Below are 18030 nucleotides of genomic sequence, written 5' to 3'. Positions count from 1 at the left end.
GTTTTCCTTTTTGCTATTGGATTTTCAAATTGTAATCCTCACGACAGTTTACGCACGCAAGTTGGGGGTGCCCACTTTCCCTATTAAACTGCTGAACTTAACACGACCCTATTAATCTGATTCGCACACTTAGAAAATAAACATTTCCCATCAGCCGAATAAGATGCCTAATCCTTAGCTACTGATACTTTTACTGCTACTCTTTATAAACCAACCTCGGTGTGGCAATTTGTATTTACATGTCGGGTTTGGATCGTGTCGAGACATAGGCATATAAGACTATTAAGATCAATGATCATAATCCAACTCATTTAATTAAACGGATCAAATCTTTCAAACTTATAAATTGCTAATTAAATTCGTGTTGAGTTCGAATAGCATCAAGACATAGAAAAATGATATTTGATAGGATTATAAATATAGGTAACACTACAAAATCATTACGTTACAAAGTACAAACTGATGGCACTTGAAGAGAAATGGGCTTAGACGCTCCATCTTCTTCAAAATGTCCCATACTCTAATCATTTGTTCCTGTCATTCATTGTAAGCAATGGCCTTTTATTACAGAGGTAAATACTACATAGTACATGTGCATGCAATTATGAATGGCATCCAAAGTCTTCGTGGTGATAACTGACAGAGTAATACTGAAATTATATTTTTATTTTATTACTATTTCACCTTATTGATAATGTGATGGTATTAATCAGCTCTTGAATTAGATTTTTTTTTTTTTTTTTTTTTTTTTTTTTTTTAAAGTCAATAATTAATAAGAGTAGTTTAGTTTTTTATTTTTATTTTTTTATTTTTTTTGTTATTTTTTAATTAATAAATTCTCTCTCCAACACGAAACTGAAATATCAACTGGACTATGACTTGTAGAAGAACTGGACTCATGGTAGCTAGTTGTGAACATTCTTAAGCCGGCAAAAATTTAAAAGGCCAAGCTTGAACAATGCTCATGACAAGCATTTTTTTATTTGAAAATTTTGCCACTCCATTTTTTCCTTTCAAATTCTCCCAAATGTCAATCCTTTGCTAAAAATCGACAGAAAGTTATAATTTTCGACCTTATTTTATCCTCAGATGCTGTAATAAAAAAAAGAAAGAAAAAAGAACCCTTTTAGTCCATCTCTTGGACCTAATTGCCATCCTTGCCGGCTAAGATTATAGAATTCCACGTCCCAGATCCCCATCCCTATGACCCATCATTCATCATTGTGACAAGATAGTAACTATGTTCTCATCAAACAACTTGTTCTGCAAATATATACATAATTCAACTTGTCTCATTTAGCTGGTAAAACTATATATATATATTAGCTGTCAGTAGAGTTGGCAGCTATGAGACTTATATGTCCGAACAAATAGGCCTTATACCTAATTTTTACGTAGATTGATATTTTCAGTAATTTGCTGCTCAAATTGATAGTAATTGTGAGAGACCCCATATAAGACTCACTTACCCGAGTTGGTAGCTATATAGTCTAAAATTTATATGGACAGATGAATCTCATATGAAGTCTCTCACAATTACTGTCAAATTGCTGTGAGCCTTATCCCATTTATGTGGTGTTGCATACGGCAAATTGCACCCATTTCGTGTGACACCATTTTGCAAGAGAATTAGTTTACATTTGTTTACTAATTAATGTTGACTCAAAACGAATCAAATGAAAAGAGTAATGCTATCTACTATATTTTTATTTTATAATTTTCGCACAATATTGACGTGATAGTTCTAAGGGTTAAATACATATTTGCCCTCTGTGCTTTACGACCTTTATTTTTTGCCCCCTCAGTTTCAATTTTTATCAAATTTGGTACATGTGGTATATGAAAAGACGGAAATGGTACCTCCGTCTGATTTCCCGTCCAAAACTAACGTCCACCCACGACATTTTTCTGTCATGTTGTTGGAAACGATGTATAAAAAATTGGGTTATGGGCTTCAAATTTTTAGGTACCCAATGACGTGGGTGGACGTTAGTTTTGGACGGGAAATCAGATGGAGGTGCCATTTCCGTCTTTTCATATACCACATGTACCAAATTTAATAAAAAGTGAAACTGAGGGGACAAAAAATAAAGGTCGTAAAGCACAGGGAGCAAATATGTATTTAACCCTAGTTCTAAACAACCCTTGATTTTTTTTTTTTTTTAAAAATAATCTTAGGGGGTTTGGACTGCCACGTCAGTTTTGCAAGATAATTATGACATAAAAATGTGGTTTATAACATTACTCAAATAAAAAGAATAATGTCATATATAATATTTTTTATTTTACAATTATTTTTCAATATACTTGTTAGTTCCAACCCACCTTTTAATATGTCTCTTCATTTATCTCATTTTGGACACCAATGAAGCCCAAATTGAAGCAGACTTGGCTTTGGACTTTGGACCACCCGGCCCAAAAACCAAAGGGCAATTATGTAATTAAGAAGCCCATATTTTAATTAAACAGAAAATAAAAAATATTTGGATAATTCCAGTTCTAGTTTCAGAGCAAGCAAAGGAAAGAGACTCTCACCCATCAGGCCATCACTGCAAAAGAGAGAGCTTTCTTCAATGGCAGTTTCTTCATTCTCTGCAACCTTAATACCTTCCATTCCTCTGTCCAGTTCTTGTCCATTCCCTTCCAAACCAAACCTCTCTTCTTTCTCTTTCTGCTCTGCTAAAACCTTAAAGCTCAAAGCCCTTAAATCCTCACTCCAATCTACTAGGGTTTATGCTGCTCCTGAAGTGTTGGACCCCCCAGAAACCCTAGACCCACCTCCAGAAACAGTAGATGGGTCTGACTCTTCAACCCTTGAGGTTTGTATCTCTTTGCCCATTTGGCTTTTTTGCTTGTACTCTGTTTGATTCCAGAGAAAATGTGGGGAAAGGAAATAAATTCTTCTTTTTTTTTTCCCCCCCTACTTTTTACCTGAATTGAACCTAATAGAACTATTTGGGTTAGTGGATTTGGACTTCCATTTATGGGAAAGCAATTTCTATGTTTGGTTGCTCGGAAAATATGGGATAGGAAAGTAAAAGTATTTTCTTTAGTGCGGTTTATCAACTACCTAAGGGAGCTTATTTGTCATGCTTTATAGCTTTGAATTTAACTGTAATTATTGGTATTTAAGGTTCGAGGTCCCGAGAGTCCCAGTACTTCGTCGCTCAGTATCGGTGCAGATGCAGAAAAGGTATATTTCTTACTAATGTTTGATTGGTTTCCTTGTTGTGGACAAGAAAAGAAGAAGAAACAAGAGAAAATTGTGGAAGTTTTAGATTTTAGATTTTAGATTATTTTTTACCCAGGAAAAAAAGTGAAGTTCACTAGAATTTTTTTTTTTGATAAGTAAAGTTCACTAGAAAAAATTAAGTTTGATTGGCTGGGGCAATCTGGGTTAGTTGGGATGATAAATCTTTCAATCTGTGCAATTTGATGTTTATTTCATGAGAATAATTTTTACTACTAAAGAAATCGGTTTGGGATAAAGAGAAAAAAACGTTTGATTCCTTGTATTGTAAATCTATTTTTCTAATGTGTTGAAGACAAAGCTGATCATTCTTGAGGAGTTAGTTGCTGCAGATTACAATTTAGAGTTGAGAGAACATTTTTTTTTTTTTTTTCTTGCTCTTGTGAACAAAATGTTTCTCAGACAATTGAGATTAATTGAGTCAAGTTGAACTGAGTTCAGTTTTTTTATCTGGAAATGTTCTTTTAGATTCTTATTGGTCAATTCTGCTATTCCTATCAAGTAACTGTTGCTTGTAACTTTCCTTTGAGTGTCTGATTTTGGAATGGAGTTCTCCATGTAACTGTCAACCAATACATAATGTAGTCTCTTTACAACTGGTACCACCTCTTTTATCATCCAACACCATGGCAAGTGGAAAATGTGTTGACTTGCGGCAAAGGGCATCTTAGTTGCCTTTTCCAGATTTAGTTCACGTCATTCACTATTGCTTGTCTATCAAGGACAGTTTGGAATGGCCAAATGAGCATGATAAGTTGTCGAAAACTAACCACAAGGTCAATAACAATGAAGCCACAGTGCTGACTAATGACTGTTTTTAATGTCACTGATCAGAATAAATGTTATGTGTTTGTCTCCTTTTTCTGCATTTATAGCAGACTTATGATCATCAATAAATGACGTTTTGTTTGCAGATGGCACCGAAGCAGAAAATTAGAATTAAACTTAGATCATACTGGGTTCCATTAATAGAGGACTCCTGCAAGCAGATAATGGATGCTGCAAGGACTACCAATGCAAAAACCATGGGTCCTGTTCCATTACCAACCAAGAAACGAATCTATTGTGTGCTCAAATCCCCACATGTGCACAAGGATGCGAGGTTCCATTTTGAGATCCGCACCCACCAGCGCCTGATTGATATTCTTTACCCAACTGCACAAACAATTGATTCCTTAATGCAACTTGATCTTCCTGCTGGTGTTGATGTGGAGGTCAAGCTCTGATGAAACAGTGTTGCAGCTTAGGTAAAGTTCTTAAATTTCTAAACTCTGAGATAAGCTATAATTTGTAGGTTGCAACTTGGACAAATAAAAGATTGAGATAGACTCAATTTCTTTTTCTAGTTTGATTATTACTCTAACTTTAATTTTCATTAATAATGAATAGCCATCACTCTCTGAATTTTTTTTGCAACAAGTTTCTTGACATTCCCATGCATTAAAGATAAGAGTAGTTAGGTGTTTGATAGTATGCTACTATGTTGGTAGAAGAGCTGGTGTTAGTTTTTAATAGTATAATTAATCTTTCTCTCCGAGTATTTTTCCTTGGAAAAAAAACTTTTATTGGCTCCTGAAATTTTTCATCTGAAGCTGTTGCATATTTATATCAAAGAACTTAATTTTATAGTTTAGTGGTGGGGCTTCTATGTTCTAAGAATACTTATAATTGACCTGTGAAATATGCTGTTTTAAACTTCTCCTGGGAGCAGGTGATGCCCTACTTTTAAGTTTTCATTATGGTGGTTCTTAATTTTCTACACTAAAACCCTAAACCCTACAACTGGTGATTCCTCTCCATGATTCCAAACTTTGTGCTTTCTTTGTAAGCTATAATGTTTTTTTAATGGAGATAAAGTGCTTGATTGGAATGTAGATTAATGTTGGGTGGGTAAAAAAAAAAGGTTAACATAACGACCGTCCCAATTATCTGCACTTCATGTTTTTGTTACTTTTTAAACCACTTCTTAGGTACTTATGCGTATACTGGGTTTGATCTACTAAATCCCATTTGGTTCCAGATATGATTATTTGGATTGAGATCATCTTAAGTTAGGGGATGTTGATTTTCCAAGTTTGTTATTTCTGGACGCAACACATCGGCTAGACATATATAAACAGCCAACCATTGCAGATTATCAGGACACTTAATGTTACCAGAAACATGTTAGGAAATGAAACAAAAGAAATAAACAAAACAAACGTGGTTACACAAATTGTAGATATCAATGTCATTATTTTCACATTGATATCCTCTCTACAAACTACCAACAGCAAGTGTCCTAAACTCTCTCCTCATTTCCCCCGCTCTCTTTTTCCTCCCTCCTGCTAGTGGTGGCGCGTGTAGGCGCGTCCCACTAGAGTTTTGGTTCTGGTTCTTTTTGCTGGGTGCGTCAAACTGGTTTTCTCTGGTTTCTCCCTTTCCGAACTCGCTTGGTGCTGGTTTTTGGCTGGTGGTGTTGAGGGGCTGTTCATGGGAGTTTCGTGCTGGGGTGTATGCTGATGGGCTTTGCGTCTGGGTGGTCTTCCTCGCCGGTCATTATGCTTTCTTTCTCTGGGTTGGTCTTATAAGTTCGGGTATTTCTGCGATGGAAAGGAGCTTTACGGTGGAGTTGAAGTCCTTTTCTCTCTCGGTTTTGGAGGGGGCTTCGTTGGTGCGGGTGGAGGAGAAGAGAAAAAGCTTGTTCGGGGCGATCATCCTGAGCACTCAGTGTTCAGATTGGCTTGCGTCGACGTTGGAGACTCTCTTGGGTTTCTCTGGTGATCATGATTTCGTCAAATCCTTCAGAGAAGGGTCTAAACTTCTGATTGCCCGTAGAGGTGAAAATAAAGCTGGCCGGTTCTTAGAGGCGGCAGCCTATGGGTTGGGTGGTCGGAGAGGGCTCATTCTGATTCCTGAGGGGCGCGGTGGATGGGGTTGGCGTAAGTTTTCCGGTGAGTTGAGAACTGTTTCTGTTTCTCTCTCTGTGGGTTGCGGGCTTGGTTTGTCTGCGTCGAACAAGAAGGATGGGAAAGTAGAAGGGGCAAGGTTGAGCACAGGTCTGGATTCTCTTGGAGCCACAGAAGGGTTTTCGTTTTCTGGTGGTTTTCCGACGGGTGTTAAGTTAGGAAAGGGAATTGGCCCTCCGTCGTTCGCGGAGGTGGTGCGCTCGGGAGCAATCGACTCTGCCTTGGGTTGCCGGTCTCCGGGTCATAAGTCGGGTTCATGGGATGCGGCAAAGGTCGTTGATGTTAGGTCAGTGGCGGGATGGTGTGATTTGAAGAAGCAGCCGCCAGTGGATTGCTCCGCCTTGGAGAAGCAAGTGCCTGATTCCCTGGGTAAGGACCTTCGTGTTGATGAGCGTCTTAGTTCCAGAGTTTGCGTTAGTTGTACGGCTTGCGTGTTTGGGGTAGCCGTTGTTGAGGGTGACACTTCACTGCAAAAGGAAAGCGTGTCTGGAGTGTTTGGGTAGATTCTAGAGATCCTTGGGCGCCTATCCAATGCTTTGATTTGGGCTTGTGGGTCTTCGAAGAGAATGGGCTTTAAGTCCTCTGTTGGGGCTTAAACGCAGGTTGGGTTTTGTGGCCAGCCGGATGCTTAAGAGGTGTAAGGCAGCTATTAAAGGGTCCCGGTTTCGGGATGGGACCAAGGTGCTTAAGCCCTTTGCCAAGAGGGCTGCTGTTTCGGCTCCTGAGTCGGTTTCAGGGTGGGTTTCGGCTTCGGATTTGGGTTGTCCGGCACCGGAAGCGGTAGGCGTTTCGACTGCTACTTTTTCGGCGTTTGTTGAGCATTCCTCTTCCATTCCTTCGGTGGTTTCTGCCCCCGGAGGTTGTCTCGAAGAAGTCTTCGTTCTCTTCTAAGGATTCTATGACTTTGGGGTCTGCGTCTTCAGGATCAGCGTCGCCGGTGGCTGGGTTTTCTTTTCCCCCTGTAGCTTCTTCCAAGTTGGAGGGGATCTCTCCGGTAGTTTTGGGTTTCTCTTCAGCGCCCCTGGTAGCTCCTACCAGATCTGATGGGACACCTCCGGTTCCTTCTTTTTCAGGGGCGGCTGAGTTGGGGAAGAGGTTGCGTTTATCTTCTCCTCCTGTGCTGTCGGATTCTAAGCCATTTCAAAAGTACTTTCAAAGGCTAGGGAAGCCAGAAAAATGCATTTGGACGGTTTATCCGTTGCTGATGCTTTGGAAGCTTTAAGGCCAGGTGCTATAGTGCCTGGGTCTATTTCTCGGGTTCCTCCTGCTAGAGAGCCAGTCGAGACAGTGGCTCTTGCGCTTCCAGTGCAAGATTCTGCTGTTCTGGCAGTGTCCGTGAAGGATAAGGGTAGTTCTCCCGCGCAGATGAGGGGTTTTCTTCGGCGGGGGTTTCTCAATCCGAGCCCTGCGTCGATTCCGATTGTTAAAGAAAGTGCGGCGGCTTCGAGTTCTTCTATCGCCATTAAGGGAGAGGATAGTTTGACCCAATCTCAAAAGTGGCCAGTGGGTTTTGGTCCGTCAAGGGAGGTGGTTGCTCAGGAGTAGGGTGATGAGTTATGGGATGGGGAGGATGACGATTTCCCTCTCCCTTTGGGTGTCTTTCCTCCCGATTGGGCTGTAGATTGGGAGTTGGAAAGTGATGAGGGCTTGGACCCGTCCTTGGTGATTTTGGATGCCATTGAAGAGAACTTCCATCGGAGAGTTAAGGCCGCGCACCCAAAGTCAAAGGGTAGGAGGGAAGTTTTGAATTTGGCAAGCTCCATCAACTACGGGGATTCTTGTGCTTCCTCCCGACGCAAGAAAGGCAAGGCGCACATGGTGTAGGGCAGAGTGGGTTGATCAGGTTTTCTTGTGGGTTTTGAGGGTTTTGTTGGGTTGGGGTGCTTGTGGGGCTGGTTTGGGTGTTTGTTGGGAAATTCTTTGGGTTTTAGGGTTGTTCCTTGTGGGTTTGTTTGGTTTTTCTTTTTGTGGGTTGGCTTTGATTGTTCCTGTGTATACTCCCGGTGGTTCACCTTAGCTAGGGCTACGTTTACAAAGTTGCTGCTGTTTTCACTATGATGAAGATAATAATAGAGAGGAGCTTACAACATGAATACACCTCCCTATTGACCTATCACTAGGGCTATAGACCCAAAGGTCAATATTGAAACTACCATCTCTATAAAATTTTGGGTTGGGGGCTCCCCCCCCTAAACCACTGGGCAGGGGCGTGCTGCCCCCTGCACCCCCAGTTTAGTTCCTGAGCGAGATTTGCCTGCCATCTCTCGTGGGCTCCACATAGAGATTAGGTCAAATATTAGATCCGAGGGTTCGGCAGAGCGAGTGTTGAACAAAGCGTCTGGATGATGGAGTCCCATGAGGTTCTTGATCTGTTGTTATCCATGGACTCCCATGGCTTGCATGCATAGTTATGAGCGTTGGGCTCATGGTGATGACACGTGAACACTTGATAAAAGAACTTTCATTCAAGGGGGAGTGTAATCGATGTGGCGATAGATTCACAAGTGAGGGAGAGAGTGTTGAGCATACAAACGTGGGTAAAAAACAATTAAGTCCCACTTTTGAAACATATCATAAGAATGAGTTCATCGTTAGACCCATATTTTCTTGTCTTGCTTGTATTTTATCCTATTGTTTATGACATGATTATGCTGACCGATTTTGAAATAAAGATTGATAAATAGGTACGTCTCATTCCCTTTGCTCTTTCACCTTGCTATTATTCCAATGAATTATGATAATTTCTTTGTTTCTCTAGCCATCAAAATTGTTCTTACGGTTTCGTGTTCATGCTTTTCTTCCTAAGGTGCTGGATTTCTTCCTAGAACAAATCTCTCTTAGAGAATGTCATCGTCCAGATTTACCTTGCAGAGGGGTGACCGCTGAAACATCATTGAACAGTTGGACCTTTCCCATAAGTTTCTTTTTTGGGTTTCTTGTGAGCAATATCCTGTAGAAATTTGTAACCGCTGACCTGCTAAATTGGAGAAAAAGGCATATAGAGTTTCTCTTTCTCATTTTCTTGTGTTTGCATTAGTTGTGTCTTTGATGGAGACTTGTAAGAACATTATGATTAGGAACCAAGATGCATGACATCTTGTATGCTTAGTGAGTAGTTTTACTTCTTGTTAAGTTTACTTGTTATAGAAGGAAAGAATAAGATGAGAAGCTTGCCCGCATGTTAGCCTTGCCAAAGTCATAAGAATAAGTCAATGAAACTCGAACCCCACTAGAATTTTGAAACTGAAAAAGAAGTGCTTCTTCCCCACCTCTTCACTTTATTGACAAAAACCCAAACCCAATCCAGAAGTGCTTCATCTTTTGTTTTTGTAGTCGTAAGAAGACATCCGTTTATTAGGATGGCGTGAACCATACAATACCATTTTCTTGTTCTCTACTCCTTTGCATTGGCACGTATTCTCTGGACCGACAAAATCATTTTCCTAACAGTCGTGAGAGGATGGGGTTCTCTTTCAATCCCAAAATCTTATCCAGGTAACCGATGGACGTTATTTGTTGAATGATTGAATCCTTTATTTTGTTGGAGGCACAATTACTTTGATTTTGAGAAAGAGTAATGTTATATACTACATTCTTATTCTACTAAGCGGATGTGGCAGGGCTCATCAGTCCAATGAGATGAGAGTACGTGGGATGTGAGTGTAGTATATAATATTACTCCTTGGAATTTTAGCTTCAACTACATCGGGGCACGGAATCTTGGGATGATGCTCTTATGTGCATTCTCAAATTATAAAAAGCAACTGTTTAAGGGGATAAAATTTTCCTTCAAATTAAGTTGGAAGAATTCTTTCAACAATCTAGTTATTAAACTGATATCTATATTTAAAACATGTGAGAATCACATGTATTTTTCAAAGGATTAGAAGAAAATTTTGTCCTTTTTAAACATAATGTTGCAAATATGAATTTCATATGAAAAAATGCAAAACAAACGACGTGCCATTTTCTCCACGGTATGGCTAGCTAGTCCAAGATTGTAGGACCACACGTGTGAGTGAATATGCAATAAGAAGACTTATAGCTTCGAAGATGCTCCTTCCATGATATATTTGAGCCATATAGCATTTTGGATACGAAACATTCTATATCCTCTTATGTCATAATCAACCCAAAAGAAATTAAAGAATCCATTCATAAAGATTCTCGTTTCTTTTTTGCCTTTGTGAATTTTCGTTTCATTTCTTCTGCATTTACCTTTTATTTCCTGCCAGTTTCATCAATTTCGATCACCGTTTCTACCTCTATATATAGCCATAAGACTATATCGAAGTCTCCAAGCCACATCTATGTCTGGTTCTTTCCTTGGTTTGCCAATCCTTCTCGAACCCATCAAAACCAGGTACAATCACAAGCCATACATAACTATGACAACCTGTGTGGGCAGTCCAAGAACCGAAACCACACCACACCGTGGCTCAGATCGGTCCCATGGAGAAAATTCCTTGTACAACTGCATGGAATTCTATAGGCCCAGTTTTACAAATCTTCTTTCATGCACACCCTCTGGCCACAACCAAGAAAAACAAAATCAAACACGCAGAATCGTCGTCAAAGAAATTGAAGAAGAGGAGAAAAAATATGATTTGTGGATGAAAATGAAAGAGGAGGCTAGTATAGATGTACAGCAAGAACCAATATTGTCCAGTTACTATTTCAGTTCGATCCTGTCTCACAATTCGTTGGAAAGTGCTCTGGCGAACCATCTATCAATCAAGCTGAGCAATTCTGTCATTCCTGTGAATACCCTTTTTGCCCTGTTTGTTGGTGTTTTCATGGAAGATGAAGAAATCATCGGAGCTATAAAAGATGATCTGAAGGCCGTGAAAGAAAGGGACCCAGCATGCATGAGCTACGTGCACTGTTTCTTAAATTTCAAAGGGTTTCTTGCATGCCAAGCACATAGGGCTGCACATAAGCTATGGTTACAAGGCAGGAAGGCTTCTGCTCTGTTGATCCAAAACAGGATTTCTGAGGTGTTTGCGGTGGACATTCATCCAGGGGCAAAGATCGGACACGGGATATTGCTCAATCATGCAACGGGAATTGTGATCGGAGAGACGGTGGTGATAGGAAATAATGTGTCAATTCTGCATAATGTGACTTTGGGAGGGACTGGCAAGGATGCTGGGGACAGGCACCCAAAGATTGGAGATGGGGTGTTGATAGGGGCAGGGAGCAATGTTTTAGGGAATGTTAGGATTGGCGAGGGTGCCAAGATTGGGGCTGGTTCAGTGGTGTTGAAAGAAGTGCCACCAAGAACTACTGCAGTTGGGAGCCCTGCTAGACTGGTTGGAGGCAAGGCTAACCCAGTTAGGCTTCATCATATTCCTAGTTTAAGCATGGACCATACTTCACACGTTGTTGAGTGGTCTGATTATGTTATTTAGAGCCCCATATATTTACAATTTTTTTTCTTCCTCGGTATTTGGGCCTTCTTTGTGTTGTAAGAGAACAGAAGTTCCCTCTCAAATGAAATCTCAGAATACATGTTTGTAAGAGAGCCTTAATGGAGAGAAACACAAATCCCCCTTTAGACAATCTTACTGCTGTAGTGAGTTGAAGGCAACTCAATAAGGCCTTGCCCAACCGTTTAGTCAGCTGTGCAATTCCTGTTTCACTACAGTGTTTTGGAATTTAGGTTCTTTCCTATCATAAGGTAGTAAGGTATCCTCACCCTCTCGTTATCTCACTGCCTCTGTCAGCATGCTTGTAGCTTTCCCTGCTCCTCTAGCTAGCAGCTTCAGGTGGAAGCTGCAGATTTCTAGTATTTTTTTCAGTGTGGCTAACTGGCTAGCATAAGCAATTTCTTGACTGCTTAAGGCTTAAGCAGACTCATGCGAGAACGTGGAGCACCGGTTTTGTGGGTAGAGCCGGATCTAAATGTTGGCTAGGTAAGCATCTTGTAGTAAGAGGAGTAGTTATGAACTCTATAGACCATCCTCGCGTTTTCAATAAGGGTCACATTAGCACTCCTTAATGAAAACGGCCTAATTAACGCAGGGAGAGTTAAAGAAGGAGAGATCGTATCAATGGAGTGTGATATATGGCATGGAAATTTAATCGTTTATTCATTGATTCCTAGAAGGGTTACTTGAGAGGATGTCTGCTCTAGTTAATTAGTATCCTTCTTAGACAAGGGTTGCTATGCTAATTGTTGGTGGGAGATCTAGAGGATCAGATTCTAATGGCATATTTTCTGATCACTGTTAGCTACAATCATAGTGAAAGCAGTGTGGATTGAATTTTAATAATCACTTGAAAAGAGAAGTTGAATATATGTTAATGTTGCTAATTGCTTTTGCGTCAATTTTCAAACTAAACAACCGGTGTCCAACTGTCTGTCATGTTTTTGTTTTTTTAACAACTCAGAATATTAAAACACTTTTCAGACACAACAGACAATTCACTTAGAAGAACTGATCAACTTTCCATACTCTTAACTTTTAAAATGAAGTATGAATGTAATAACTATGAGGCAGAGAACGATATGATGTTGACATCATGTTGTTGTTGTTTTTTTTTAAAAAAAAATTTATTTATTAAATATTTCTGATTTCATTCATAAAGATTGAAAAACTATAGCATAAAAGCTCTAAAGAACTTGAGTGGAAACTTCTGAAAGTACAATTTCACGGATACTCTTCAGAACAGTCTACCCAAATTCGATCTGTGTCATGTTTAACCCCTCTCTTTTGCAAGCCAATGAACCATTGAATTCCCCCCTCTTTTAGTATGACATACTTTCCAACTCTGAAACGTATGTAGGACCGCTTGAACGTCCTCCACGATTTGCCCATATGTGCTACAATTAGGATTAGCTGCATTTAAAACATTCACCACTCTGTAAGGAGTTACCCTCCAAAGTAATTTTATGGAGACTCTTATTTCGACTGAATTCCATCGCCCTCAATGTCGCGATTGCTTCTGACACTACAGGTTTCGGTAGTGCACATAATGACTGACTAATGGCAGCATACACTTTTCCTTTTGAGTCTCTCACAATGATGTCAATACCTATTCTTCCAGCCATGGAGTCTAAAGCAGCATCTCAGTTGATTTTTTTTTTTTTTTTTTTAATTTTATTTTTTGTTGTAAACACCAACCAGCATCAAATTTAGAAACAATTATTAATAAAAGGATTAGGGGGCTGTCGCTTTTTCTAGATGAAAATGATGAAAGGAAGAATCAATTCTTAAGGAATAGTGAAGAATAAAAGAACTTGTAAATGGGTTGTGGGTAAACTAAACGTGCCATTTAAATAAAATAAAATAAAAAATAGTAATTTCAAAACACAGTTAATAGGAATGATTTTTTTTTTTAAAAGAAGGCATTAAATGTTTGGTAAAATTATAAGTTTGATATTTATTGTACTTTTTACGTTTTTAAATTACTATTTTAAAAAAGTTATATTTTCAAATAGAATATTTTTACGATTTTGTTTAATATATATATATTCTTAAAAATATTCTGTTTTTTTTTTTAACAGAAAAATATACTATTGTTTTATTTTATTTTTGAACAACTAGCATGTGCTATCATTGATATTGGAAAGTCCGAAAGCATACAACTTGAGAAATGAGGGACAAACCCCTCCATACTCTAAGCTAAAAGAATCTGACTTAAAAAACAGCTGACTAAGCAGAAACACAATTCTTACATGAATTATATTTGAGTATTTCTTTACATTAAAGTTCACTCTCAAAATAAAAGAGGGCCGATCTAGTATATAGCCAACGAAAATTTCAATAAAATTTGAGCAATATAAAAACAGACTGTACCAGAGAAATAAAGGGAATACACAAACACAAAAGCAGAAAAAAAAAAAAAAAAAATCCAAAAACAAGTCGCTGGCAGTGGAGTAAAGATGCTGACTTCGCCGGAGTGGCAGCGCGTGTAGGACACACGTCACCACCGAGCAGAAGATCCAACGTTGTAGACTCCAGGTGCCGCCGTGCACGGCCTGAAAAAGCGAAGCGTGTCCTTCACGCACAGTCAGAGAGCAAAGACTCCCTAGCGCGTGAGGACTACGTGCCGAGCTTCAGCAACCGACAAGACTAATGCTTCCGGCAATAGGGGCGGAGGACGAAGGGAAACGCAGCTGGGTGGCGCATGTCTAGCAAAAGTCGACGGACATGCGTAGCTCTGGCTTCAAAAATCTGAGAAAAAATAATAAAAATCCGGCCAAAGCACACCGTTGACACAAGAAGCCGGCCACTCTCCCAAACTGGACTTCTTGTGTTGAATCTTCTTGCTAGAATCGAAAGAAAGAAAAAACAAGAAAACAAAAAAAAAATAAAACACAAACCACCGTAGCCTAAAAAAGTTAGGAGAAAATCAAATATTACTGGTTCTACCGGATGAACAAAACTCTACATTCCTGTTGGTAGAGAAAAAAACTAACTTTCACTCGTAAAAAACAAAAAATAGACAGAAAACACAGCCGAGTGGAAGCTCGCTAGCCTTCCTCCCCGACAAAACAAGGCTCCCTAGAAGGGTATAAGAGAAACAAGGCAATTAATTGCGGGGGGAAGTCAAAAAGAAGCATACCCAAGTCTTTGATCTTAGAAAAAACAAACGCACTAAAAATATATTGTTATTGGCCTCGTTTGAAAACAGCAGGGACGGAACCGAGTATTGCTCTTTACTGTTCATAATTTTTTAATTTTACTTTTACATTTTTTAATAACAATCAACATTAAAATATTTTTACTTTTTATATCACATCAATAATTTTTTATTACTATTCAAATAAAAAAATTCACTACAATACAATTTTTTTTTATTTTTTTATATAAATTATTTTTATTTTATGTCACATTATCACTTTTTACTTTGTCAAACAAGTTCATTATGTTGACATGAATGCTGTCAATTTAAAAAAGTAAAGAAAATAGTAAAAAAAGTGGTGGCTTAATTCCCAATCACGTGTGTACATCAAGACGTAATTGGTTACGTAAGCAAGTCAACCATTGTTCTGTGCTGTAGAAGTAGTCAAGCCGCCCAACCCCTGAATTTTGTCCGTCCGATTAAAATCTAAATCCACAAATCAAAAAGGAATTTCAAAGCGCCGCGTCATCTCATGCGTCACACGGACTCACGGCAGTTTTTTTAGTATTGGATATATCAGGATTTCCAACTATTTTTTTTTTAAATCGAACATTTTCAAATTACGTGGATTTAAGTCATTTTATTATTTTCATATATCAAACGGTATAAAAAATGTTATATAATCTTTAATTATGATCCTTTATTTGATTGAAACTTTCGTACGTATTTTTTTTTTAATTTAATTTAATTTATTGGTAAGTAACTTTGGAGTGTGTTACTGGAGTGTTTGATAAAAAATTTTGAGTTAATTTTTTTTTTATAAGTATAATTGGAAGCGATTGATTTGATATAAAGTAAAAAAAGTTTGTATAAAAAAGTAAAAAAAAAATTGTGTTGTAGTTAATTTTTTTTTATTGATGTGATATAAGAAGTAAAAAAAATTAAAAGTTTTGAAGTTATTTATTTATTATTTTTTTTTAAGAAAAGTGAATAAAATAGGGAAGTGAGGTATTTTTTTTTTTTTTTTTTTGAACATCACCTTCATTAGAAGACAACAGCTCCAAAAGGGGAATACAAAAATAGCCTCAAAAGGAGAATACAATCATCCATAGGATTTTACAAACCCAGCATAAAACAGAAGGTGAAAACTGACGCCCGAAGGCGAAAGCACAGCTCAAAGGCCATCTTAGTGACCAGAGATAAAGAATCTCCACCCACTAAGTCAGGATAAAACCTGACTTAAAGCAGCTATCAAATACAATAGACTAATAAGATATGAACCTACAAATTTTAAAGCACAACCCACCTAAAGATAAAAGTCCATACAAAATCAGCCTATTGCAATTTGCAAAAGATATACTGTGAAAAGAAAGAATATACAAAAACCAAACAGAAAACAGCCACTGCCATCACCAGAAAAGGAACCAACCATCGCCTGAGTCGGTGGGTACAACGCACACACCATCTCCCAAGACACCAAGCAGTATCCAGCCACCACAAACCACCGTCAGTATCCACAAACTAGGTCTGCCCCATTACAAAAGTTGATGCTTTAATGTCCCTACTCAAGCATTTTTTATGGAAGTGGAATGATATATGATATATTCGTGTACTTTTCTTTCTTTTTTTTTTTTAAAGTAATTTTACAATAAAAAAGTGGAAAAGATATGTTTTGTATGAAAAATGTTTAGAGTAGTATAATTTGAATAATGCTACGTATCTTATTCTATTTCATTTGGCTAATCAGTGATGTGGAAGCATTTATCGGTCTTTAATTATTTATTTATTTATTTTTAATAAGGACTAATCTAGTGGCTAATGGGCAATGCTACATTAGCCAGTGAGATCTGATGTCAATATAGTATATAGCATTACTTTTATAAATTTTATTACAATTTATTTACAAACTCTTGTGATCGTCTAAATGAGTATCACGCGGTGGACTCTCACGTCAGTTTATAAGAGAGTTGTAATAAAAGTTAAATAATCTTTAACAGTACTCGTGCAAAATTAAACAATAAAATTTAACCGACTAATTTAATTATTTAGTAATTGGCATAATAAATTTCATTTGAAGTAGCACGCCACAATATTAAAAACTTAAATTAAAAAAGTGTTCTTACCCTATCACATGCAACACTCGTATTATCATCCATGAGTATTCTATTATTTGTTTACATACATCAATGCTTTAATGTCGTCGCTAGAACATCCTTTCCAAAGTGGAATGGGGTATATGATTTATTCAACGACCTTTCAAATATATTCTTTTATTCTTATTCCCTTTTCTCATTGGCCCCAAGTTTTTTGTTCTTTTTTTATAATCAAAGGGGAAAAAGGGAAATAAGATAAAAAAAAAAATTACAAAAGAGAGTTTTTGCCGCTCTTATTCCAAAGGGAGGAAATTCATCGTCCCCAATTGATATGAAATTCCTTTTACTTTGTAATCATATGTGGTGCACCTAGCCGTGCTGGCCTTTAAAACTCACCCATTTGAGAACTCATCTACTAGGGAAAATTCTTATAAACCGACACATAGTTAAGTCACATTTTTCGAAATAGTAGATCTTATTCATGATTGACACATCATTTGAGATTAACTTTAAAAAAAAAAAAAAAAGAAGATAAATATAGCACTCCCCTTCTTGTTAGGCCTATAAGACTCGTCTATCCTATGGTTCTTTGGACCCTAACATTGTTGAACTATCCAACTAGTAAAGGCTTATAAGGACCATCTACTAGGGGTGGTGCCATGGGAGTCCTACTAGAGAAAGGTGGAACAACGTACAAGCCTTTATTCGTAACCCTTATATTCTGTCGATTTGTTTTCTCTTCTATGCCGATTACCTTAAGCATCAGAAGTGATTCTGCCAAATCTCTGTTTGATATCTCTAATAATTTATTTTTGTTTTTGGTGGGCTGTTCTGCCGACTTCTAGTAGAAATCTCGAATCTTTTGTCTTTTTTTTTTTTTTTTTTTTTTTTTTTTTTTTTTTTTTCCAACTTCTTTTGAATGCTTAGCGTGTGGTTATTGTATCAACAATTTATATATGAATATATATGAAAAAATATTACTGTAAGTGTATACTCACATATAACATATTACCTCGTAATGATGCCACTTTCACATGTCAATCTTAGTTTGGCATCTTATAAACATTAAAAAAAAAAAAAAAAAAAAAAAATTCTAAGAGGGTCCACCAGACCACCACTCTTTGATTTGGTAAGCAATGAAGGCTTCCTCTTTAGAACTCTTTAAATA

At 37.8% G+C, this 18030-nt stretch overlaps 2 protein-coding genes across 2 annotated transcripts; both read left to right on the top strand.

Moving 5' to 3' along the window:
* The first annotated feature begins 2488 nt into the window (after positions 1-2488).
* On the top strand, positions 2489-9215 carry LOC133875872 (small ribosomal subunit protein uS10c). The gene is made up of 4 exons (XM_062314130.1): positions 2489-2819; positions 3134-3193; positions 4165-4497; positions 9005-9215. The coding sequence occupies exons 1-3, from the start codon at positions 2574-2576 to the stop codon at positions 4474-4476; spliced, it is 618 nt and encodes a 205-aa protein (XP_062170114.1). The 5' UTR covers positions 2489-2573; the 3' UTR covers positions 4477-4497; positions 9005-9215.
* Positions 9216-10265: 1050 nt separating this feature from the next.
* On the top strand, positions 10266-12514 carry LOC133875618 (serine acetyltransferase 1, chloroplastic-like). The gene has a single exon (XM_062313804.1). The coding sequence runs from the start codon at positions 10509-10511 to the stop codon at positions 11607-11609; it is 1101 nt and encodes a 366-aa protein (XP_062169788.1). The 5' UTR covers positions 10266-10508; the 3' UTR covers positions 11610-12514.
* The last annotated feature ends 5516 nt before the right edge of the window (positions 12515-18030 follow it).

This window comes from Alnus glutinosa, chromosome 8, assembly GCF_958979055.1.
Source record: "Alnus glutinosa chromosome 8, dhAlnGlut1.1, whole genome shotgun sequence".
Classification (NCBI taxonomy): domain Eukaryota; kingdom Viridiplantae; phylum Streptophyta; class Magnoliopsida; order Fagales; family Betulaceae; genus Alnus; species Alnus glutinosa.
This window is presented reverse-complemented; position numbering and strand designations above follow the sequence as displayed.